Raw genomic sequence first — 24398 nt, 5'->3', positions numbered from 1 at the left:
AGCTAAATTCGACGGAGCCATTTTGACTCTCCTCTAAGGATTTTGATGACGACCTCAGCAGACTCATCACTTTCTCTCCTTCTCTAACCAAAGTACCTTCCTCCCAGACTCTACACCTGTCAAAGACCCGCTGGATGATCTTCTTCCCTCGTTGTCGTTAGTCTCGCACAGTCAGACCATGGTAGAGGTAGGCGGAGGTGTAGGTAAGTGGTTAGGTAAGGTTCCCAGAATTCAATGAATCAATCTTTGGATTTATTGTTTAGCCAGTTTATTGATATTTTTCTATTCCTACAGTAGGGCCTCGAACTTCTATCGGAGAATAACAGAAACACACACACACACACACACACACACACACACTCACATACCCAGATAAAATCGACTCGGACAATTTCATCAACCTCTCGCGGCTCGTCATCCGCACCAAGTATTGATTATCCTGGATTTACTTATGTTCGTGCCTGGATGGTGGCTGCTGCCGCTCTGCCGCTGCGTGCAAATACGGATGTGCTATTGTACACAGACATACACACAGACAGTCGAGAAGCACCAGGTAAACAATAAAAATCCACTCGGCGGGACCGGACCAGATGCCGCATGAGCCAAAAAAGCGATGAATAAAAAAAATAAAAAATATTTTTTTTAAAGCAAAAAATTAAAAAGACGCAAGCCTTTGCAGGTTACTAACGTAGGTACTTGTGTCGGTCTAAACCTAGTACCTACAGAGCATGTACAGCAGACAGACAGCCTCGAGTTGGATGTCGATTAAGCCACACGGGCTGGAAGGCGAAAAAGACACATACCATCTACAGAAGAGACTACACGAATCCTGCTTCAGGGACGGATGGAACAAACGTGGGGCTGGAAATGGAAGAAGAAATTTGATTCTTCACAAGATATCCGGGGACGATGGAGCGAATATGACAGCTCTTATGGCCCGCCCCACTGTCGCGTTTCCTAGAATGATTGTTTTTTGTTGGGCTGTCCGTTTTTATCTTTTGTTTTTCTGGTTTTTGTTTTTTTTTCCTATTTTATTTTTTTGGTTTGTTTCGGATACTCGTTTGTTCGTTAGGGTCTTATGCGAGAAAGACGACGGCGTGGCTACCACGCTACACGCCTCAACGCTACGCTACTTTACATCGTCATCAGCCTTTGATGATGATGATTATCATCATCTACCATCGTCATTTCGACTCGACCTATCCCGCTAACACTATCCCCTATCTGGAGTATCCTCTCGACGCGGAGTTTTCCGGTTTGGTCGGTTTCCTCCCTTTGAGTCCAAACAAAGTCATCCGATATCACCAAATTAACCTATGTATTCCAAATCTTTGGTGAATTGATCATGTTAATGCTTCAACCCATCAGACAAGAAAAGAAACACCCAGAACTAATGATCTCTGACAGCCGTCAGATCCTGGTTCTTGGGCCCTTTCGGGTGCTCGACCCAGTTCTACGGTCCTCCTCGGGCTTACGGCGATCAGAGCTCTGATTCCCCCTTATTGATTGCTTCAGCCTTGGAGGCAGCCACCTTTCGGGTCTCCTTGTTGCTATTGTTGTTAATTGTATCATTGCTGTTATTATTGTTGCTCTCTTTCGTACTATTGTCATCAATTGTTCTCCAATGATGATGTTAATTGCCTCCTCGCAGGGGTTGTCTCAGATTCCCTTTCTGTTTGGAAATAGGTCCTTGCTTCGTGCTATTTCGTTTGGTTCCTTTCATTTCATCAGAGGGGGGCCAGATGGATCCGCCTGTGCGTCAGGATGTTTATGTGTATACTCCCCGTCCATTATGGAGTCGACACTCGGCTGCTTCTTTGGCCCTTCCTTTTCGTACTTTTGCCACTCCACTGGGGAAGGGAGTGGACCGGCTGCATCTAAAACTGCCACTGCAGAATTCTAGATCAATTTCTTGCTGCACAGTACTATAGTTTAGTTTTCGACTGGGCCTGCATCTGGCGTGTCACAGTTGATCAGATCGGGGGTATCTTGAAATCGTTCTGGGACGTATTTGAGTTTCTGCGGCGATTTATCTCCAAGGATACCGAGGGGGGAACAGAAACTTCTGTATACCCTCAGGCTGGCCTCTTGATGGTCAAGACGACGATGATTCGGATCGTCCCAAGCGCCGGGAGGATTGTTCCGCAACAGCCACCAAGGGCCGTGGGCCAGGTCCCCGGACTTGGAGGACGCGCTTACCAGACGATGGGAACGTTTTGCTTCGAGGCTATTTTCGGGAACGCGGGCCCTCATGAGATTATTGTCTGACGGATCATGATCATTGGCCGGACGAACTATTGATGGAGGAGATGCAAGGGGAGGCTGAATCTTTAACATGTAGATCGAAGAACCACAGCGGCGGTGACAAATCAAGGGTCCTGAATCCCCATCGAGTCAGTCTCTCCATCGCCCTGATGGCACGTTGATTCGTTGATCGCTCGTCGCCTCACGTCTGTGCATTTTGTGACAGAGATTCAGCGCTCTCTCTCCCCGAACACTAGTGTTGGAAGGGTGGGTTCTTCGTCGAACTCTGCCGGAAGCCCATCACTGCTTCCCCGCCCATCATGGGGGAAGAGAGAAGGAGGAGGGGATGGAGGGATGCTGCGGATGATGTGGGCTGCTGCAGAGCCCAAAAAGAACCACCAGAACAAATAATTATCACGCCCACAATCGATCTGTATGTCATATCGAGCTAAACTATCTGGGTAGTGCTCTAGATGCGTCTTCCCTGTTGAGGGTGTGTCGCAGATCTGGCCTTCGGTGATACATCCTTGGCTTCCGTGCAGAGATTCGACCACCATCGATGAACTCGATGCACGTCTGAGCGCCACCACCATCTGCTCTCTGCCCCCCCCCTCTCTCTCTTGCTGTGTCCATTTTTGATTCCGTTCGCTCTCTGCATCGAAACATATAAAACATGCATCCGGCTCGCGTTGTATCTCTAGATGCCATTGTGTCTTTCCCTCTTCACTCTTCATCGCCTCGTGGATTCTCTTCCTCTTCCATCGTACTTTGAACACTGCTCCCCTACCTCCTCCCCCTTTCTTCGTTGACGTTTTTTTGTCTTAAAAGAGCGTCATCGTCTTCTATCTGCTGCTATCTCTGAATCATCTTGTTTGGGATTTGTTTATATATCCTTGAAGTCATCTATCTACATTCACCCACATACGGATACCTACATACAGACATTGATCAAAGTACCTGCACTCGATTACATCCTTTACACTTCTACATACTTCCAACAGCTACAAGCATATTTCTACAATGATGTACGAAGACCTCGGCCCAATGGCTGATGAGTACTCCCGGCGCTGCTCTGCCCCGTGAGTTCTTTAATCAGCCTAAGAGATATACAGAGACTGACTTCTCAGTGCTATGCGCAAATTCGCTTCCCAAGGAGGCGGCTCAGTTGATCTCGGCGAGGACCGTCGGCTACCTCCTCTGCCCCGTGTCGAGCCTGGTCCTCGGGGTCCATTCAACCCGTTCAACAACGCCCACATCTTTGCCCCCAGTCCTCCCAGCTCCCAGGATGCCTTCCCCGTCAAGGCTGCCTGGCCTTCATCTGAACACATTGTTGCTCCTCCCTCTCCTGCCAACTCCGCCGACAGCTCATGGCAGGAGAGTTTTGCCGCACAAAAGGCCGCGGAGTGGCCCTTGAACAAGTCCCTCGAAGAAGCTATGGCCCTGATCCAGCCCCGGAACATCAACCGCAAGCCCCCATTGCAGCAGCTGTGCGGCCGCAAGCGCAAGGGCAGCATGATCTCCAGTGACCCCGATGACCAGCGAGAGAAGCACCGTGTCGCCGAAGGTAACCGCCGCAAGAACCTCAGCCAGCTGCACCGCGAGCTGGACAGCCGTATCCATGACTACTTCCTCGAGTGCGCCGGATGGAACCCGGCCAAGAGCCTGCCTCAATCCAAGGAGCACATTGTCCAGGGCGCTATTCACCTTATTGACACTATGAAGTTTGTGATCAACACTTTGGCTAGCCCGGACAATGAGCAGGTAGCTCAGCTCCCCGAAAAGTTACAGCCTCAGCTTCGCTCTCTGCAGCTTCAGCACATGGCAAGCAACCTTCAGATGCAGAACCAGTCCGCTCAGCAACAAATCAAGAGCCTGAAGCTCGACAACCAAACATTGGAGGAGCGCAACCGAACACTCGAGTTTCAGCTGAGGGGATACGAACACATGTTCCGATCGCCCAAGAGCGAAACCAACAGCCCGCCACCCGTTGGTCCCGTTCCTGAGCCCAAGAGCCTTCCCGGTTTGCGAGTGGTTTGCGACAGCCTGGCCAACACTCACAGCCCGGAATCTACCCGCATGGATCGCCTGCCCAGCTGCACCTCGCAGACCTATGGCCACTCGTTTCTCAGCAGCACGCCACCCATGACAGGTCCCTCATCGCCTGTCTTCCCATCGTACTCTGTTCCCAATTCGCGGCGGGAATCGATGATCCCCTCACCGTGAAATGGGGGTGAGGATCCTGAATCCTTGGTTTCCTTGATGCATTTATGATCAATCATCATCGAGGTTGCACTCGCGGCAGCATAAGTTTGGGCGTTTGAGTCTGTTTTTCCAGCCACTTTGAATTGGTGTTTTTTGATCTCTGGGATTAGCGTCTGCATTGTAACATTATACTTATTGTTTTTCATCGCAAGATGAGAAATCCCCCTGCACAGTCTCGAGGAGTCCCGGTGTTGGACTCCCGACTCGCCTATGGGCGGGTCTTGCACAAAAAACAAACCCACTGCATAGCCAAAAGTTGCTCTTGTTTGAAAGCTCAATTATTTCCTTGTGTTTGATTTTCCTTTTTTTATTGCATATTTTTTTTTTTTTTTTTTTTACTTTTCTTTTGTCAATAATTGTGGTGCAGTTATATCTCTTTTATTTGTTGCGGTGTGTATTTCCGGAGCGGGATCTGTTTGCATTTATTTCCTCTGTTTTTTCCCTTTTCAACATATACGGATTTTTTCGGTGTCTTTTGAGTGATTTATTCATATTCGATTTCCTTGGTCATTTCCTTTGTCAATCTGTCTCTTTTTTATCCAGGCTCATATCTACCTGGCTGTTTATTCCAAAGATGCCCCAGCTGGCCGCAGGGCTGTATCTATCCCGTACAGAGCGAAGCTGCCTGTTTATTGCTTTCGCGGTGACATTGTCGGAGAATCAGGAATATAGATAGGATATATGAATATAATTGACGATGATATGATGATTCTTTCAACCCCAGTACTACGTAACTATAGCAAGAAGGTGTAAGACTTTGCTGGCTAATTGGCGATCTCTCATTGCACTCATTGCCAAGCGACCGCGGCACAGGGTCTTCTGACAGTGTGAAGAGGCCCCTGCAGAATCCCCAGATGACATTTTCCTACGCACAGAGAAGATATCTTGTTCTGGAGGGAGGATAGTATCATACCAGAGGCATAATAGATATTCCAATCTATCCTCGACAACCCATTGTCTGGAGTACCATCGTCATACAATGAAATACCGTGTTTTAAGGTTGGAGGTGGTACCCCGTCACTATAAAAAGAAACGGGGACCCGTATTATTACATACGCGTAACGGACTGTCTGGACTCTTCGTCTCCGTCTGTCAAATCTCCTCCTAACGAACTCTCCTCCCAGCAGCGCACCCTGATCAGCATCGCCAACGGCTCTTCGGGATCGCGAGCCTCATCGTTTGTTCCTTTCCTTCTTCTTTTCTCTTTCTATCCCCCCCTCTTCTCTCCCTCCCAGTCCGTTCGTTTGTCAACCCACCGATCGTCTACTCTCGACTCGCTTGATTCCCTCCGGTAGGCCGATCCCTGCGATCTCCCTAATTAATCGCATTTTCGTCGACCAAAAAAAAAACACTTCTATCGTCTTTCTTCGGCCCCGGATTTCATCCTAGTCGATCATAGCGGATACGTTTCCTCATTCATCGGGCTCGAATCGTCGACGACCACCTTTTTTAACGTCTCTCGCTCGCTGTCTTGGTCTGGACCCGCACACGGCCGTACTACATACGTACTCCTTTTTCGAACTTCCGCTTCTCCCTCTTCTTTCCGTCCCCGAATCGACAAGGGTTTATCTGGTGAAGAACAAACAGATAGCCCACCCTTCCTCCCCGGATTTATCGTGTGCCGATTCAGGGGCGTCAAGGAACCGAATTTCGAACAATCCTTTCCACCTAATTTACGGGAAAACCTTTGTTGAAAAAAAGGTTCGGTTTATTTCACCACCGCGAAGATGCTTCTTCCCAAGGGTGGTGTAACGTGGAAGTCGGCCAAGGCCAGATTGCCTCCATGGAGGGCGGTGCTTGTTCTGCTCACTCGAACTCGGTTTTTGGTGTCGGTTGCTTTGACTGGGTTGGTGGTTTTGTTATGGCGTGGTGTTAGCTCGTCGGCTTCTCAGATGCAAAGGTAGGCTTGCTCCTTTTTCCCTGGGGTGGGTTGGGTGGGTGCTGATTGTGATTGTGTGTGTGTAGTTTCTACTGCTACGGTTCATCGAAATCGCCAATGGAAATGAGCATTAATGAGATGGTCGAATGGAATGCTCATCTTCAGACTCCTGTCGTTTTCAACCACCACGAGCCGTACGAGGTCAACTCTACCTCCATCTCGACTGTCGATCTCAACCCGATCAAGTCGACTCCCCAGGCTGTTCCGAATGGTGAGCGAGTGCTCATTCTGACCCCGATGAGAGATGCCGCGCCCTTTATCCAAAGATACTTTGATCTTCTCTACAAGATTACTTACCCCCACGACTTGATCGATTTGGCCTTCCTTGTTGGTGACTGCAAGGATGACACGCTCGCCGTTCTCAGCTCGGAGCTGAAGCGTGTTCAGGACCAGGTGGAGGAGAAGGTTGCGTTCCGCAGTGCGACAATCATCCAGAAGGACTTTGGTGCCGATGTGGAAATGAACGTCGAGGACCGCCACTCATTTGCCGCCCAGGGCCCCCGTCGCAAGTCCATCGGTAGAGCTCGCAACTACCTTCTCTACTCGGCTATGAAGCCCGAACACTCGTGGGTTTACTGGAGAGATATCGACATCTTTGACAGCCCCGACACTATTCTGGAGGACTTTATGGCTCATGACAAGGATGTTCTTGTTCCTAGTATGTTAAATTGTCTGGATTAAATGATTTTCAGGGCTAATCGTTGCAGACATCTGGTTCCACCGCTACAAGGATGGTGTTGATGTTGAGGGTCGCTGTATGTATTGTCATTCTTCTTCAATTGATTCTCGCTAACGTCTGCAGTCGACTACAACTCGTGGATCGAATCCGACAAGGGCCGTCGATTGCGCCAGAACCTCGACCCCGACACTGTTCTCGCTGAAGGTTACAAGGAATACGACACAGGCCGGACCTACATGGTTTCCATGGGTGACTGGAGAAAGAACAAGGACGAGGAGATTGAGCTTGATGGAATCGGTGGTGTCAACATCCTCGTCAAGGCCGATGTTCACCGCTCCGGTATCAACTTCCCCGCCTACGCATTCGAGAACCAGGCCGAAACCGAGGGTTTCGCTCGTATGGCCAAGCGAGCCAAGTACGGAGTGTATGGCTTGCCCAACTACGTTGTGTGGCACATCGACACCGATGAGAAGCCTGGCAACCTCGGGGATCGCAAAGCGTACTAGATCCGTCCATCTTGACTTGATTTGATCATCAGTCATCCCCCCACAATCCGGCTCAGCAAACGACCGTTTGGATCATCGCCCTTCCATTATTCATTATTAACTGAATACCCCTTTCTTCCGTACGCCTGATCCTAACGCTGTTGGGTCCATGTATGGAGTCTTCACTTCTGATTCATGTTTTGCTGCATTGTCTTTTTCTTTCTCTTTTTCTTGGAAGGATGTTTGAGACGGAAACCTAATGATTCCGGTAATTAGTTCTTCATGTCGCGTTGTAAGGTTTATATTTGCTTTTCTCCATTTTATCTTTTCCTTGGCGCTACGGGGGAAAACGTTGTTGTCTAGCGGTTTTGGAGCTTCATTGAGTTGAATGGTTTCATTGACCTCTTCTCTTGATATACGAGCTTGTGTTCTGTCCTTCTGGAGTTTCGACTCTTTTCCAGCAGTCTTTTGACATGTTTCCTTTACTTTATTTGGTAATTACTAGTGTGCTTTCACCGTCAACTGCTGTCTACAGATTGACTATCTGAAGAACAGTTTAGAGGACAGGAATGGAGTGTCGAAGACACGGAGAAGGACAGATGACACAAGACACAGGTGCTTGGCGTCCCATGTACATATATAGGCTTACAATCTATCGTCGGGCTTTATTGATCGTCCTCATTTATTGATTAATGCATATTACAAATTATCAGAGTTACTCCTTTGCTATTATTCCAGAGTTCTTGAAGCGGAAGAGAAGAGAAGATGAGGTGTAGCATGCAAGGTACGCGACTATTTGCCAATTTGCAGTAGCCAGCCACCGCAAACTATTCCTGATCAACTTTGTCAATTGTACTTTGTACTTTGGATTATTTTGAATTATCCTCAACTACTATCTTCCATCTTCATTTTATCCAGAGATACAGGTTCTAGAGTAGACAGCCAAAGCAACAAAATGAAGACGCAAAGAATCCCCCTCTCCTTCCCACCCGCAACAATCCCCACCTGCACCACCGCAATCTCAACCCCCGCCAAAAGATATCTCCATCTCCCCCGATTCCGGCCTCTGTCAACACCAAAAACATCCCACTTCTCGACTCCACGGTGTGCACTTCAACCTCAACCTTACTCTCACTTTCGATTTCAGATAAACGCTACGCAGCCTTTACGGATCCAACGCAATATGGCCTCCGCACCCGCCAAGAAGGAGTTTTTGTGTATTTTGCCCGATAAGCCGGGTGTTGTGGAGAAGAGGTTGGAGGTTAGAGGGTATGTTTCTTTCCCATTTCATGTTATTCATTTGTTTATTATGAATGATGATCGATGTTGATGATATATAGGGCTCATTTGGAGAATGTCAAGCCGCTCGTTGAGCAGGGATCTGTTGTTATTGGTGGTGAGTTTCTGACTCTTGCCTACGACTGACTTGAGAAAAGAAGAAAGAAAGAAATTATCTGACGATGGTTATGATAAAGGAGCTACATTCGACCACCACCCCACCGGAGGCGAAACTCCCGCTTTCAATGGAAGTATGCTCATCGTCGTGGTGGAAAATGAGGAGCAGGTGTGGGAGATTTTGAAGAATGATGTTTACGTTAAGAATGGAGTGTGGGATTTGGAGAGGGCGCAGATTATTCCGGTATTTTCCTGTCCCTTCCATCTTTTAGATGTTTCTTTGAGAGCAAGCTAACGGCTGTAGTTTAAATCCGCTGTGAGAACCGCTTTGTAGGTCGTCAGGGAAATCACACGGGTTATTTGCATGTATAGTGCTATACAGTAAATACAGAATGAATCAGATTAAAGCTTCGCCTTGGCTGTAAGCATCGACTCTGCCACTCTACGGCGTTGGATCTTGCCTGTTGCCGTTTTGGGGATTTGCGATACTATCCAGACCTGTCATCCAGTGTCAGCCCGATCTCAAACAAACATCAGTAAGTTAGTAGCTCACCTGTTTTGGAATCTTGAATTTGGCCAGCTTTTCTCCCACCCACGCCTTTAGCTCGTCTTCTGTGACTGCGTTGTTGCCTTTCAAAACCACCGCAGCCCCAATGTCCTCGCCGTAATGGCCTGGATCCGGAATTGCAAAGCAAACCGCTTCCGCAACCTTGGGATGATGAAGGAGAGTATTATCCAGCTCGATAGGACTGATCTTTTCTCCGCCCTTGTTGATGAGTTCCTTGATTCGTCCCGTGATAATCACGTAGCCGTTTGCGTCCAATTTACCCTGATCTCCCGTGCGGAAGAATCCGTCCTGGGTGAAGGACGATTTGTTGGCGGATGGGTTGTTCAAGTAACCCTTTGTTACGTTTTCTCCTCGCACGCAAATCTCCGCCTCGCTTCCTGGGGGGACTTCCTTGCCTGACTGGTCGAGGATCTTGATCTCCACGCCCTGTCTGGTGCCTACGCTCCCCGGTTGGCGTTTCGCAGGAGGAAGAGGGTTACTGGTCATCTGGTGCGAGGCCTCAGTCATCGCGTACGCCTCCAGGACCGGTGCGTTGAACTTCTTCTCCATATCCTGGAAGGTCTGAGGCGACAGAGGCGACGAGCACGAGCGGATGAAACGGATTTGCGGGGCGGGACTGGGTAATGGCGTCTTGAGCAGGATTTGATGGATTGTCGGCACAGCCGTGTACCAGTTTGCTTTGTGGGTGACAAAGTCGGACCAGAATTCTGATGCGGAGAATTTGGAGGGCACGACTACGGAGCCTCCTGAGGCGAGAGGAGCGAGGAAGGCAGCTAGGAGACCGTGGACGTGGAAGAGAGGCATTACCAGCAGGGTGCGATCTTGGGGTGTTAGATTGTAGGTTGCTTGGATGTTTTCTGGGATGCCGTTAGAATGATTCAATCGTGGGGACTGTGGGTTTTATGAATACTTACTCATGCTGGTCGTGAGATTCTTGTGCGTGAGAGGGACCTGATCGACTTCATCAATATTGCTTCATCGGATTTGCTGCATCGCATCTTACAGCTTTGGGCCTGCCCGTCGTTCCACTCGTGTGCAGAACAAGAGCAATATCATCCGGTTGAGCTTCTTCAACCCGATTCCCTGCATGTCCAGCCAGCTTCCCACTCTCCTTGACATCCAGCACAACCTCCCTTCCATCCCAATAACACTCCGCAATTGCAGCCTGATACTTCCTCGCAGCCCTAACAGCCGGGCCATCCTTGACAAACTCACCTCTGGCAATCAAAACAACCGTCGAGCTGAGGTCGTCAATATAAAACTCAAACTCGTCCTGCTTATACGCCGAGTTCAGCGGAGCGGCAATAGCGCGCTGGCTAGATGCAGCCAGGAACGAGACGATGAATTCATGCGAATTAACCAGCGCCAGTGAGACGGCTGCCCCATGGCCTACCCCCAGCTTAGCTAGCTTGGCTTGGAAATTGGCAACATGGGAATGCAGCTGTTGGTAGGAGACCGTTAGGGGATGGGGTTTCTGGGGGATGACGACTGCAACGTCGGGGCTTTCGGGCGAGAAAGACCGGACAAGGGTGGCCATGGTGGTGGAGTAGCAATATGTAGGACGGTTATACTAGTAGTTGTTCAACTATGAAGAAGAATGCTCAGATGAATAGAATTGAGATGGATTTAAGATGGAATTAAAATAAAATCAGGATGAAAATACAGACAAAAAACCCAAAAAACACAGCCCCAGCCCGAAAATCTCTCCTACATCATGGATGAACGCAGAGTTTCGTTTTCGTTCGTTTCTCCGCATTGCGTCTTTGTTTCTCCTCACGCATTGCCGACTGCCGCTCTGCCTGAGGCAGCTATATCTTCAGCACTACAGATTTAACCGCAAGTTGTGTAGGCATAATTCTTAAATATCATTAAACGGATATATATAACTATATATATATATTGAAGTTTGAATAATAAAGCAAAATGACAACCCTAGCTGACAACTCAATCAAATATATCGGCCAACTCCGCACAAACTCCCTCAAGCAACTCGGCCTTTACACGATCTGCATAACCAGTTCCTGCAATAATCCTCACCGTAAGCATACCGTGACCACTCGGAATCGCAAAAATTTCCAAAAAGTCGGCAGCAACCGGGATATCCCACATCCTCTTATTGCCGAGGCCGCCCAGAGCACCAGGCAGACCCAGTACGGGCTCCTCATCAACGTTCTGATACTGTATCCAGCAGCCAAAGTCCTTTGTGTCCAACGACCAGTCTGTACAGTGCTTGGAAATGTCCGACAGACCCGTCGTTTCGTGCGCGAGACTCTCTGTCTGCTGCTTTTGAAGGACCGCGAGCTGCTCTGTCTTGGTCTGACCGGGAGTGAATTGTACGCGGACAGGCAGGCGATTTAAGCAAGGACCGACGACGTTCTGTAGAGAAGCCGGAACGGTGGCACGGCCGGAGACAACACGGCCCAAGGTAACGTCCAAGGAACCGGTAAGGCGGCTGAGGGTGGAGGCGCAGGCCAAGGTGAAGAGAGAAGCCTGCGTAATGCCAAAAGGTGGTTTAGGCATAGGGACAGAGCGTACAAGCACAGTGGGCGGGCCGTCCTGTGCAGATACCGTCGAATTGCATGGTAGCACGGTCATCGAGGAGTCCTGGAGTGTCTTGCGCCAGTACGAGTAACTGTCCGTCTTATGCAATTGAATGTGGCCAACGTAGCGCCTAAAGTCTTTGATGTCCGGAGTCGTGCCATGATAGATATCAGCCAAAGCCTGGAGAGTCTGACCGAAGCTAATCGCGTCGTAGATTGCATGCGACATGCTGAAGACGAGTTTTGCCTTTGCACTTTGCTCACGAATGAGCTTGAACTGTACCAAAGGAGCTCCCAGGGAAGCTGGCATCTTCACCTCTTCTCCTACAAGCTGGTCGAATGCATCTTCAACGGATTCAACGCCGTCAATAACATCGATGTTGGGCCTCCAGGAGTCAAAGACAGCCTGGAAGAAGGAATCACCGCACCGAACAAAAGCTGTCCTGTAGATGTCGCAGTGCTCAACCAATTGCTCACAACTTTGGATTAGACGATTCTCATCCAGAATTTCGGCAAAGTCAATGTAGCTGTAGAACCAGGATCGCCGGGGCCCATGAAGGTTGTCTCTGAGATACGTCGATTGCATGTCTGTCGTCGGTAGAACATCGATAAGCTTACCATGACCAGATTGAACTTGTGACATCACTACTTCCTCGACAAAAGCACTCGGGTCTGTGGTATCTAACAAGGCGAAGCGCGCCTGTTCGCTTTCCTTCTCGAGCTCTGTCTCCTGATCTGTCTCGAGAAGATCAGCGATCCGGTCTTTGGTAAGGATATCCGCGACTGTCAGGAAGATTGATTTGTCGCGGGCGAGTGAAGCCAGCCTCATGGCGCTGATAGAATCGCCCCCAAGCTGAATAAAGTTGTTGTCCATTCCAAAAGATTGCTCATCCCAAGAAAGCACTTGTGCAACAAGAGCATGGAGCTTCACCTCCTCCGATGTTTCTGGAGCACGTCTTTCAATGCTATCTGCTTGGAGGAGATCCTCCTTTTGCATTGACAACGCAGCTTTGCGCAGCTTACCACGGTCAATCTTTCCAGATGCCGTATTTGGAATACTGTCCACAATCATATATGCATTCGGGATCATATAACTTGGTACTGTTGCTGACAAGCGATCTTTGGTGGAAGCAGCAAGTTCCTGTGCGTAAGATTGCGCTTTTGGTGTGCCAGGAATAATTCTCTCTTGCGAGAGCTCAACGAAGGCGACTAGGACAGATTCATTGGAGTCGGCTAGTTTGATGATATCCACAACGACCTGGGATGCTGTAGCCTCACCGATAGCATCAAGGACATGGTGCCCTATTTCCTCAAGCTCCACGCGCTGTCCGCGAATCTTGATCTGCGCGTCCTTGCGCCCAATGAACTCCAGGTTGCCATCTTCTTCGTATCGGACCAGGTCACCTGTTCGATACATACGCCCACAGTGATCAGCAAAGTCAGAACCGCCCTGCATGAGCCATTCAGGATTCGTTGGGAATGATGTCTCTGTTTTATCTGGATCGTTAAGATAACCTTGACCAACAAGAGGTCCTTCAAGCCAAAGCTCGCCAATGTCGCCCACGGCTGCCAAAGAATTGCCGTACTCTGGCTCAACGACCCATGTTCGTACTCCGAGACCCTTGCCAATGATCACACGGCTGCGTGTGGGATCCAGATTGTGGGAAATCGAAATCGGCGTGCATTCAGATGGACCATACGAGTGGATAATATGAGCCCGGTCCCTCCAATAGTTAATTTCGTCACGCGGTAAGTTTTCACCACCGTAGTTGATAACTTTGAGTTCTGTTCCATGCAGCAATTTACCAACTGTAGGGGTGATGAATGCGGTGTTTGCATTTCTGCGGGAAATAGCCTCCTTGGGCTCATTTTGGATCTCATAATGAGAAGGAACGCAGAGACACCCACCAGCGCAAAGAGTATACAGCACATTGAGCCAGGATACGTCAAAGGCATAAGACACAAAGTCGTATGTGCGAGTATGAGGACCGAACTTTAGCGTCGTCTGACCATACTTAAGGGCACTGGTGAAATTCGAGTGGTTGATTATTGCACCTTTGGGAATGCCGGTCGATCCGGAAGTGAAGACCACATAGAGCCAAGTATCTGGGTTCACAGCTGGCAGGCACAGATCTCCAGAGAGGCTGAAAGTAGGCACCTGCGTGTCACTCACGACTATGATCCGCGCAGTTGAAGGTGCCAACTCTCGTGCTCGAGATACCTGCGCAGCAGATGTGAGTACGATTTGGGGTTTGGCAAGGTTCATGACCATCTGCAGACGGCCAGTGGGCAATGTAGCATCGAGCGCCACCGAAGTACCGTTGGCTTTCATGACTGCCATTTGGCAGACCGATGTCCATTTCGACTTTTCAAAGAACAAAGGTACAATGCGTTGGCCACTTTGCGGAAGCCCATTTCGGAGAAGTTCGTGGGCAATTCGTGTTGATATCTCATCCAACTGGCCATAGGTGAAATCGCCATCCCATGAGCAGACTGCTGGAGCCCCGGGCTGCTTCGCGGCAACTTGTCCAAAAATCTCGTGGATAGTTTGGTCGGACCTTTCTAGAATAGTATCGTTCCAGCTCCTGATTTGTTCAAGATCTCTCAAGCTGCTGGTATTGAGCAGAGAAAGTGACTTGGCCTGAACTTCAGGCAAACAAATCTGCCTCAATATGTTTTCGAATCTGTCTGCAAGACGGCGGAACTGAGTTGGAGGCACGACAGTAGAGTCGTAACTGGCGCGGAGACAAATGCTGTTTGGCTGAAGGACGAAGTCCAAGCAGATAGCATAGAGTTTGAAAGGGTCGGCATCGGCAGTTTCAGTTGGCAAAGAAGCAGACTTGAACAGAGCATCCTTTGTGTTGTATTTGCCTCCAGTCTGAATAGCCATGTGCGATTGGAACTGGCATCCAAGGTTACAATCCTCGCTGACACGCCGTATCTGCTGGATACCAACTTGTTCAAATGGCATCATTTCTGCGGCTTGTAATTGAACTTGCTGAAGTAAGTCTTTTACGGTCTTTGAACGATCAATTGCCAATCGCAACGGTACTGTGGCAATGGTAGGCCCAGTCATATCCTCAATACCAGGTACATTTGCTTGTCTACCGGACACGGTTGCACCGAACGAGGCGTCTGTGGAGTTCGTGATTGTCGACAGTAGGATGGCCCAGGCAAGTCGAATCTTCGTTGATGCCGTGTAATCACCATCCAAAGCAATATCCTTGATCTCAAGCTTCAAGCGTGCATCGCATCTTGGCTTATAGGTCTTTGAGGGAAGGACGGGGAATTTTTGTGCGTCAAAATCGCGGAATTCATTCCTCCAGAACTCCTCTGCTTCTGTATGACTGCGAGTTTTGACATGCTTTATAAATGCCTGAAAAGGGGGAGCTTCCTGGATTGTTTCTGCTTGGTAGCTCTTGACTAAGGAGCCGAAAATGAGGGGCATGGACCACCCATCATAGAGAGCGTGGTGAATTCTCCATGAAAAGCAAGACTTTGAAATCTCATAGAATACCAAAGGCGTACCAAGACCAAATTCTGGCGCTGATATACCTTCAATCTCACATTTTTCACAGCGAACAATGACCTGGACAAGGCCGTGCTGACCGATATCAACAATCCTGGTTCGTAGAATAGGGTTTGCTCTGACAACCTTCTGCCATGCGGCACGAAGACGGGAAATGTCGATTTCCTTTTTAAGTTCCCATGTCTCAGTCAATACATTATCACCTGGGCGTCGGACAGTCTCAGCCAGTAGCCCAGCCTGTAAAGGTGTGCAAGGGAAAACGTCTTCGACCGCAGCGGAGTCAAGACCGCAGAGGCGTGCGACTTGACTTTTTACTTCTTCTTGTGAGGTCTTCCCGTCAAGTAGTGAGAAAGCCTCAAAGCTAGAACAATTCAGCTGCAATGACGGTTTTTGCACTTCAATTATCTTTGCAAGAGCGCTAAGCTTCGGCTGCTTGAAGATATCAGCGACACTGAGTACAAGGCCTCGTTTTCGTGCAGCACTGACAAGCCGCATTGCTCCAAGAGAATCACCCCCAATCCGGAGGAAGCTTTCGTCAGCCGAGATAGTTGCCAGACCAATACTAAGAATCTCAGCCCAAAGATCCTGAAGGAGCTTCTCGGATGCAGTGCTCGGGGCACGATGGCCAGACACGCGAAATGCATCTAGTGCAACAAGTTGCTCAAGTGTCTTTTTCGCGTAGGTCTCACGCAGAGACCTGCGGTGAATCTTGCCTGTAGCAGTCATAGGAAAATCCTGTAAGGTAATATAAGCGGTAGGGATCATGTATTCGGGTACAAGTTTTGCGAGTCGCTCGTCCAGGCCGGCAAGCTTGTGCCAGGATTCAGTTTCCTCGGCTTTCAAGAATGCAACGAGAATCGGGTTATCGCTATTGTGGGGTTTGAAGACATCGGCAATGATCTGAGCCCGAAGATCGCCAACAAGAAGGGCTTTTTGAATACTGTGCTCGATTTCTCCAAGTTCTGTACGTTGGCCACGGATCTTAACTTGAGAGTCTTTTCGACCAACGAAAACCAGTGTACCATCTGGCTCGTAGCGAACTAGATCTCCAGTACGGTAGAAACGGCATGGCTGACCATTGTCCTGCGTCCACTTAGGCCTTGTCACAAATGAAGCAGCGGTCTTTGACTCGTCTCCTATATAACCATGCGCTAATTGGGGACCTTCGAGCCAAAGCTCGCCAACGGAACCCAATGGTGCAAGTCTGTCGGAGCCATCGACTCTCACGATCCAGGTGGTTAGACCTATCCCGGTACCAATGGTATTGGGAACCATGCCTCGGACAGCGCGAATGATGCAGGCCTTTACGGTAGATTCACCTGGACCATAGCTGTTCATCAGCTTCTTGTTGTCGATCCAGTCACCAAAATCGGCCTCAGACCAGGCTTCTCCTCCCATCAAAACTTGTTCCAAATCTGGGAGTTCTTTGGGGCTGAGATGACGCAGAATGGTGGGTGTTGCGTTTATCAAAGTAGCTTTACTGTCTCTGATGGAATCAGAAAGGGAGTTCTTTCTTTGATGCTCTGATGGAATGCACAAGCAGCTGCCAGATGTGAGTGAGTGCAGCAAGTTTGACCAGCTGACATCGAATGCGTAGGAGGCAAAATCATAGACTCTTTGACCTGCCCTAAATCCATGAGCTTTTTGTTGGTGCTGGATAGCGGATGCAAAGCAGGAATGCGTGATCATAGCACCCTTCGGCTTGCCCGTACTTCCTGATGTAAAGGAAACGTAGACCAGGTTCGAAGGTTGGACTCGCTCCAGTAGAGAAAGTTCTATATCTGGATTTGGAAAGGTGTCTATAGAAGCTTTATTAACGACCAGGAGTTGCAGCCCTTCAAATTGCGTAGCTCGCTCGATGTTACTTTCCGATGTGAGAACAAGTTTTGCATTTACCTGGCTAAAAATGCCAGAAGCTCGCTCGATAGGCTGTGTGCAGTCAATCATCACGCCTGCCCCGCCAGCCTTCATTACAGCTACCACGGAAACCGGCATCCACATGGACTTTTCAAAGTAAAGAGGCACAATGACTCCAGGTCTAACGCCAAGTTGAACTAACTGGTGGGCTAGACGAGTTGAGAGCCGATCAAGCTGACGGTAAGTAAGCTCTCCATCCCAAGAGGAGATGGCAGGGGAGTCTGGCATTGCTTGGACTGTTCGAGAAATGAGCTCGTGGACAAGACCCTGCACATTCTCATAAGATGTGTTATTCCAAGCAGAAACAGTTCGGAGTTCGTCATTGCTGATGGTATCGATATCGGTCAAGCTTGAAGAGGAATTGATTGGCGAGCTAACTTGGCGTAGAACTGTTTCAAACTGGGCGAAGAGCCTAGTCACTTGCTCGGTACTGATAATATGCTTGTCAAACTTCGCAGCCAGTCGAACACCAGAAGCAACGATAGTAAAGTGCACGGAAAGAGCTCGAGTCACATTAGATTCAGTCTTAGTAATTTGTGTTTTGTCATAAGTTGAAGCTCTCTCGATACTCAGTACGGTCTGAAAGTCACAGGCAAGAGCCGAATCTGTGTTGAGACTGCGCAGTCTGTGTATAGCCAACTGTGGCAACTTCGACCAAGTCGTAATTGTCGACTGCACCGAATCAATGCACGAGGAAACTCCCTGGTTGAGATTTACATTTATCCGCATTGGAATTGGCATTGCATTGCTTGTCGCTCCATATTCGGCACCCAATGAGCCTGTTCCAATTGAGATGTCAGCGGAACCTCCATAGGACGCTTGCAGAAGGGCCCATGCGGCGAAAATTTGCGTAGTCACATTACGGTCGCTTTGCCATTGCGGGTTCTCAATCGTATAAGAAGTCGAGGCATTGGCGCTTGGCCTGTGAGAGGCATTGGGTAGAGAAGGGAAGTGGCAGCCGGCGTCAATTCCCTTAAAATGGGATTCCCATTGCTCGAGAGCAGATGAGTCGTCGGTGCCAACCGTATGGTGGAAGTAAGAATCATAGAGTGAGTCGCTGATCTTGACGCAAGATGTCACGCCTGATGCATCCTGTTGCGCAATTGAGCCGAGAAATTTGATGGCACTTTGTAAGGCGATTCGAATTTCCTGGGCATTGGCCAAACTTGCAAAGTCTGTTCGATATTGGATACCAACTTCGGTGTCGTCCTTATTGAGAGTGGCAGCCAAGACGATGTCGTACTGTACCCAGTCAGAAATAGAGAATTGATCAATAGTATGCTATATAGGGATAACTGACCTCATGGTGATCCTCCTCTGATATTTCCACAAGTTTCATGTTTCCATCAACAGATCCAGGCCCTTCACGAGCTTCGCGAACCGTGATGTTTGTGTTAAAGAGCTGATTTACGAATACCTCATGTTGAACTTCTGCGAGTGAAACGTGCTGGTTTTCTAGATGTTCGATGTTGTACTTGTTGATGGTGCTCATCACATTGAGCAAAGGCTGACCCAAGTCAACCCGTGCAATCAGCATATTGATCAAGGGCCCAACGATATTCTCAATCCCATCGATCGGAGAGTCACGACCAGACGAAAGATAGCCGAAGCAGACTTTCCGCATTCCTGTAAAATGAGAAAGTACGAGGGACCAGGCAAGGTGAAGGAATGCTGACCGAGTCAATCCATTCTCACGGCATATCCTAGCAATAGGTGTCGTGATGGCAGTGGGGAGGGTTATCCACCCATACAGACTGTTGCGCTGAGACTTTGAACGACCCAATGCCACATCTCCTGGCATATCACAAGCCTTTACGCCAGTAAGGTATTTACTCCAGTAAGACAATCGATTCGAAGCTGGCGTGCATTGAATATGCTCGATATAGTCGCGCAAAGGTGTGCACAATGACAGGAATTGTCCGGAGTAAGCCCTCTCAAGATCTCGTACTATCACAGGCAAGGACAAGGCATCCATGAGCGCGTGTGTTATGTCAAGCCGACATGCAACTTCACCTTTTTGACCAGTGCAGATTGTAAAGAAGCATTGCGGCTGCAAAGGTAGGCCCTTGAAGCCTCCCATCCGCTGTAGGTGCTCAACGGTAGTCTCAGAATCCGTAGCCTGGTAGATGAAAGCCTTATTGGGACTGTTCAGCACGACCTGGACAAAACGGCCAGTGTCGGGATTGGTTGAGAAGACGGTAGAGAAAACCGGATGCCTGCGCGAGACGGTTTCCCATGCTTTTGACAGACGAGAGACACAGACTGTCGAGCCGGTCGAGATTGCCTGCCAGATACAAGCGGTATGGTAGGAGGCCGTGCCAATGTTAGAACTGATAAGGATACCCTCTTGCATGGGTGTGCAAGGATAGACGTCCAGTACGTCGGTCTCTTTAATACTCTCGCTCGCCAACTGCTCCATCACGAGTGTCTCCAGGCCAGTATACGAAATATCAAGCAGCGGAAAGTCAGCGAGCGTAAAGCGGGTTGCCATGCTGGCAAGCTGATGCGCAACGCTGCTGAGAGTCTTTGCGTAAAGGTCCACCCAACGGGAGACTGCTTCATGATTTCGCATATGCCTGTGAGATCTTGTCCAGATCTGCAACTTCCCTTCCTGGACGACAAGGTTCATATCGACTAGAGATGGCCGCTGGTAATCAGGTCCGTCGCCAGGAATGAAAACATCGCGATCCTTCCTGTCTTCAAGCTTGAACATAGAATTGGCGTCCTCGAGCTGTTGGAACGAACCTCGATAATTAAAAATCAACTCGACATTCTTGTGTGATTCAAAAGCCTTCCTTCCAGCTGCACTATAGAAGCGAGAGGCAAAATAAGGCCTACCTCGACCGGGCACTTGCCTCCGGATATCTTTAGCAAACTTTATCAGGTCAAAGATAGAGTCATCGGACCTGCCACCAAGCTCAATAGGGTAAATGGAAGTAAACCAGCCGATGACTTCCGACAAGTCAAAATCATCCATGCCAGCTACAGGCTCACGACCATGACTTTCGAGGAACACAGGAGGCGGGCTTCGATCAGGGAATACTTGAGCAAAGCAGAAAATCAGCGTCCCCACGAGGATATCTAAGATCTCGGTTCGGAGACTGTCATTACTTGCGCCCAGAAGCAGCGCGGTTGCCTCGGTGTCGACAAATGATAAATTCAGTATCGAGTCTCTAAAAAACACCTCACCAGGCATCACGCCCCAGTACTCGAAATTTGGCGGAGTAATGTCAAAAGGTAGAACAGTCGCTGGATCGAGCTTCTCGCCTTCCTCGCGCTGCAAGTAGCACCATTCTTGAAAGGAGAGTTCAAGTGGTGGTAGTTGCGTGGACCCCGATAAATACTGACTCAACTCATGCCAAACGATACGCCAGGAAACGAGGTCCATCACGACATGGTGCGCACTCATGAGAAGCGTCTGGTCCTCATTAGGGCTGTTGAAAACGTCTACAGCAAAGACAGGACCATTGATGAGGTCCATACCCGCTTGTCGCTCGTCAACCACCAGTTGCATAGTTGAGCGATCCAAGAAGTCATGCTGTTTGAGAAAGAAGGAGCTGGATCCTACTGGCGCAATATACTGCTCCCAAATTGATTCGCCCATATGCCTGCGGAAGCGGGCACGAAGCATACTATGACGAGCCGTGATAGCTATTAGCGCTGCAAGGAGCTCCTGATGAGATGTATGCCTTGCTAACTTGACGATATAGCTGAGGGTATAATGGTTCATGCCCTGAGGATTATTGTCAAAGAAGATCTGTTGGATCGGTGTCAAAGGCCAGGCGTTGTATTCATTCGCTTGTATGCTGTGCCATTTCACCTTCTCCTGGACGGGCTTGCTAGATTGAGCCACCTGTCGGATAGTCTGCAGCTTCAGAATATCGGCAACTTTGATGGAAATGTTCTGGGAACGGCAGCGCGAAACGGTTTGCATGGCAGTAATGGAGTCGCCACCAAGACGCGTGAATTTAGAATCCAGCCCGATTTTACTAAGGGGAAGATTCAAGACCTCGCTCCACACTTTGTGAATTTTTGCTTCGAGTTCAGACTCATCTCCTTCCTGCTCTGGCAGTGATTGAGCGTTGAGCTGGTGCCAGTACATTTTCTTGCCATCTTCACGAAGGCGTCGACGATCCACCTTTCCTGTGGGTGTCATTGGCACCTCCTCAACAGGAAGAAAGGCTGATGGGACCATGTATGGTGGTACGAACTTGACTAGTCGGTCTTCAATACCCTCTAGAGCTCGGTGGAGGATAGGCTTTGCATTTACCGGCGACACTCCTGAGCTGACCGCCATGAAAAGAAAAGAGACTAGTGTTGGCACGTCGCTGCCATCCGGCTTGATAACCTCAGCGATGATTTGCACATTATCGGCCCTAGCTTCATTCGTTAAAGCGCGCTCGAGGTTGTACTCGATCTCTCCAAGCTCAACACGCTGGCCACGGATCTTGACTTGAGAATCTTTGCGGCCCACAAACTCTATATTACCATCTGGTCTGTAACGGACAAGGTCACCAGTGCGGTAAAGACGTCCCTGGCGACCAGTGTGGCCTGTGATACCAGAGAGGCTGGGGCAGCCACGGAGAAGCCATGGTGGAGTATCGACAAAGGCCGTGGTAGTCTTCTCGGTGTTACCCAGATATCCTTGGCCGATGATGGGACCTTCAAGCCACAGCTCTCCAATCTCTCCAACGGGCACAAGATCTGTGCCATCTAACTTGGCAATCCATGTGCAGGTACCAAGGCCAGTGCCGATTGTTGGGTCATTGCTGTCATTAGGGTCCGCCACAATTGCCGTGCTAACGGTTGAGCACTCGGCAGGGCCATAGGCATTAATGACCGTTGAGCGGGTAGACAATTCCTTAACAAGGGCAGCTTTAAGTGGTTCTCCTCCAAAGTGAATTGTCCGAAGACTGGCAGGGAGCTCAGAAGCGCGAAACCAAGCCACCGAGGGGGTAAGGACGGCATAGTTGACCTGGTACTTACGGAGCGCTCCGGCAAGGTCTCCCTTTCGTTCCTCGTCGGAAGGAATGCAAAGACAGCCTCCAACCATCAAAGCATGAATCACGTTACACCAAGCAGCGTCAAAAGCATAAGACGCAAAATCAAAGACTCGGTCGAATTCTCTGAAGTCAAGGCCCTTTTGCTGGGTGGCAACAGCACTGGCGTAGTTTGCATGACTGATTATAGCTCCTTTGGGAGTACCCGTGCTTCCTGATGTGAACACAATGTACATCCAGGCCGAGGGGCTGACTTTAGGGAGGGAATCTGGCCGGGCGTTGGGCCAGTGCTGACTGGAGAAGTTGTTCAGGACAAATGGGACACATTCGAGGCCTAATTCTTTGGCTTGTTCTTCACACTCTGGGGAGGTCAGAATGGTAGAGGCCTGGACCAGCTCGGCAATAGACTTCTGTCGCTGTATTGGGAGCGAAGCATCGAGCACCGTCGAGACGCACCCACATTTCATGACAGCCATCTGCGCAACAGGAACCCACATTGATTTCTCAATCAAGATCAGTATGATGCTTTGAGGCTGGACACCTTGGATGATGAGAACATTGGCAAGGCGGGTTGAGAGATCATCCAACTCGCGATATGTCAGTTGGCCATCATGTGCTGAAACAGCCAAAAGGTCGGGATGCTGCCGTGCTCTTTCCATGAATGCTTCGTGGATGCAGACATTGACGCTCTGGGGGACACGGGCATTCCAAGTCCAGATTTGCTTGAGGTCTTGAACTGAAATGGCTTTCAAGTCAACCAGCGGCTTTTCAGTGTTTTCTGACAAACAAATCTCACGGGCGATATATTCATATTGCCTGAGGAGGTGTGTTGACAACGCCTTGTCCGAGGGGCGGTCGTGGCTAACAACCCTAGCACGGATCCTGCCATCTTGTGCGCGACACTCGAGAAGAAGCTCTCCAAATCCAGGCGGGCTTCGGGAAAAGGCAATGAGAAAAGCCAGATCGTACTCTCGTTCCTCGCTGGAGGTGCTCGTTTCGTCGGAGTAGATCGTGTCAGCCGCGTCTAGGAGAGAGTCTTCCAGTTTGGCCTCGACCTGGCGGGTGAAGTCGCTGACGTGCGAGGTCCACTGGACAAAAATGTCAAGGTGGGCGATGAAATCACCTGATCCCTGGGCAAACAGATTCAGTTTGGCCATGCATCCATGCGAGGCAAGTAGAACAGCCCAAGCCGCACATGCTTTGGCCGTTGCTGAAACCCCAAAGTCAAGTTCTGGGATAGAAATATCAAAGTTGAATGGCCTTTTTTCATGTTTGTGGGTTTTAGTGGTGGTAAAAGTGTGGTCTGGAGATGAGATGCGAGGATAAGCATCAGAGTATTTGGTCGATGGGTTTCCAGAGAGAATGTCGTCTTCATGGGATGTTTGGCCGGCAAGGGCAGGCTTGGGCGGTAGGATAATCATGATTGAGTGAATATAATTTCTTGACCCCTTGCTGAAATGGCTTTCAAGAAAGGCTCTATATGAAGAGAAGACAATCCATTATATCTTATATGATAACTATAAAAATACGCAATTGACTTGTTCTGTATACTTCCAGGGTTTCCTTCCATCAATACAATTGTTTCATCGGCATATCATGCCATCCAACAGTGTGTTTAGCTGCTTTCTTCGGTTCAGTTGCAACTAGATGTATATACTTGTAAACCTATGCCAAGTGGCTAACCTTATGAGGAATAAGCCTAGCGGTGTATAACAGTCGGTGCTATTCCCACGCTAGATTATAAGGTAGCATCGCGAGATCGATTCATCCTTTGTTTTCGACACTGGCCAATCACTGCTGCTATTGCACCATATGGCTTTATGCAGATAAGATACTAAAA

The 24398-nt window shown here is 49.2% G+C and overlaps 6 protein-coding genes across 6 annotated transcripts; 3 read left to right on the top strand and 3 right to left on the bottom strand.

Moving 5' to 3' along the window:
- Window positions 1-2188: 2188 nt before the first annotated feature.
- ASPWEDRAFT_249851 (uncharacterized protein) lies at window positions 2189-3176 on the bottom strand. The gene has a single exon (XM_040832682.1). It carries the CDS (start codon window positions 2976-2978, stop codon window positions 2475-2477), a length of 504 nt encoding a protein of 167 aa, XP_040694854.1. The 5' UTR covers window positions 2979-3176; the 3' UTR covers window positions 2189-2474.
- Window positions 3177-3264: 88 nt separating this feature from the next.
- Window positions 3265-4467, top strand: ASPWEDRAFT_167209 (putative HLH DNA binding domain protein; the record flags this gene model as incomplete). The annotated part of the gene is made up of 2 exons (XM_040830122.1): window positions 3265-3323; window positions 3372-4467. The coding sequence occupies 2 exons, from the start codon at window positions 3265-3267 to the stop codon at window positions 4465-4467; spliced, it is 1155 nt and encodes a 384-aa protein (XP_040694853.1).
- Window positions 4468-6233: 1766 nt separating this feature from the next.
- On the top strand, window positions 6234-7630 carry ASPWEDRAFT_23285 (ANP1/MMN9/VAN1 family protein; the record flags this gene model as incomplete). The annotated part of the gene is made up of 4 exons (XM_040832458.1): window positions 6234-6406; window positions 6472-7103; window positions 7138-7200; window positions 7248-7630. The coding sequence occupies 4 exons, from the start codon at window positions 6234-6236 to the stop codon at window positions 7628-7630; spliced, it is 1251 nt and encodes a 416-aa protein (XP_040694852.1).
- A 1162-nt stretch (window positions 7631-8792) lies between these two features.
- ASPWEDRAFT_47814 (uncharacterized protein) lies at window positions 8793-9338 on the top strand (the record flags this gene model as incomplete). Its single annotated transcript, XM_040837013.1, has 4 exons — window positions 8793-8878; window positions 8950-9005; window positions 9085-9248; window positions 9309-9338. 4 exons carry the CDS (start codon window positions 8793-8795, stop codon window positions 9336-9338), a joined length of 336 nt encoding a protein of 111 aa, XP_040694851.1.
- On the bottom strand, window positions 9202-11264 carry ASPWEDRAFT_146499 (acyl--CoA ligase). Its single transcript, XM_040829504.1, has 4 exons — window positions 10576-11264; window positions 10487-10523; window positions 9558-10429; window positions 9202-9502 (listed from the first exon to the last, which is right to left on the bottom strand). The coding sequence occupies exons 1-4, from the start codon at window positions 11107-11109 to the stop codon at window positions 9407-9409; spliced, it is 1539 nt and encodes a 512-aa protein (XP_040694850.1). The 5' UTR covers window positions 11110-11264; the 3' UTR covers window positions 9202-9406.
- Window positions 11265-11417: 153 nt separating this feature from the next.
- On the bottom strand, window positions 11418-24041 carry ASPWEDRAFT_178936 (uncharacterized protein). The gene is made up of 2 exons (XM_040831778.1): window positions 18859-24041; window positions 11418-18800 (listed from the first exon to the last, which is right to left on the bottom strand). The coding sequence occupies exons 1-2, from the start codon at window positions 23977-23979 to the stop codon at window positions 11517-11519; spliced, it is 12405 nt and encodes a 4134-aa protein (XP_040694849.1). The 5' UTR covers window positions 23980-24041; the 3' UTR covers window positions 11418-11516.
- Window positions 24042-24398: the final 357 nt, after the last annotated feature.

This window comes from Aspergillus wentii (assembly GCF_001890725.1).
Source record: "Aspergillus wentii DTO 134E9 unplaced genomic scaffold ASPWEscaffold_1, whole genome shotgun sequence".
Taxonomy (NCBI): domain Eukaryota; kingdom Fungi; phylum Ascomycota; class Eurotiomycetes; order Eurotiales; family Aspergillaceae; genus Aspergillus; species Aspergillus wentii.
Note: the sequence above shows the minus strand (reverse complement) of the source record. Positions and strands in the feature narration are given on the sequence as shown.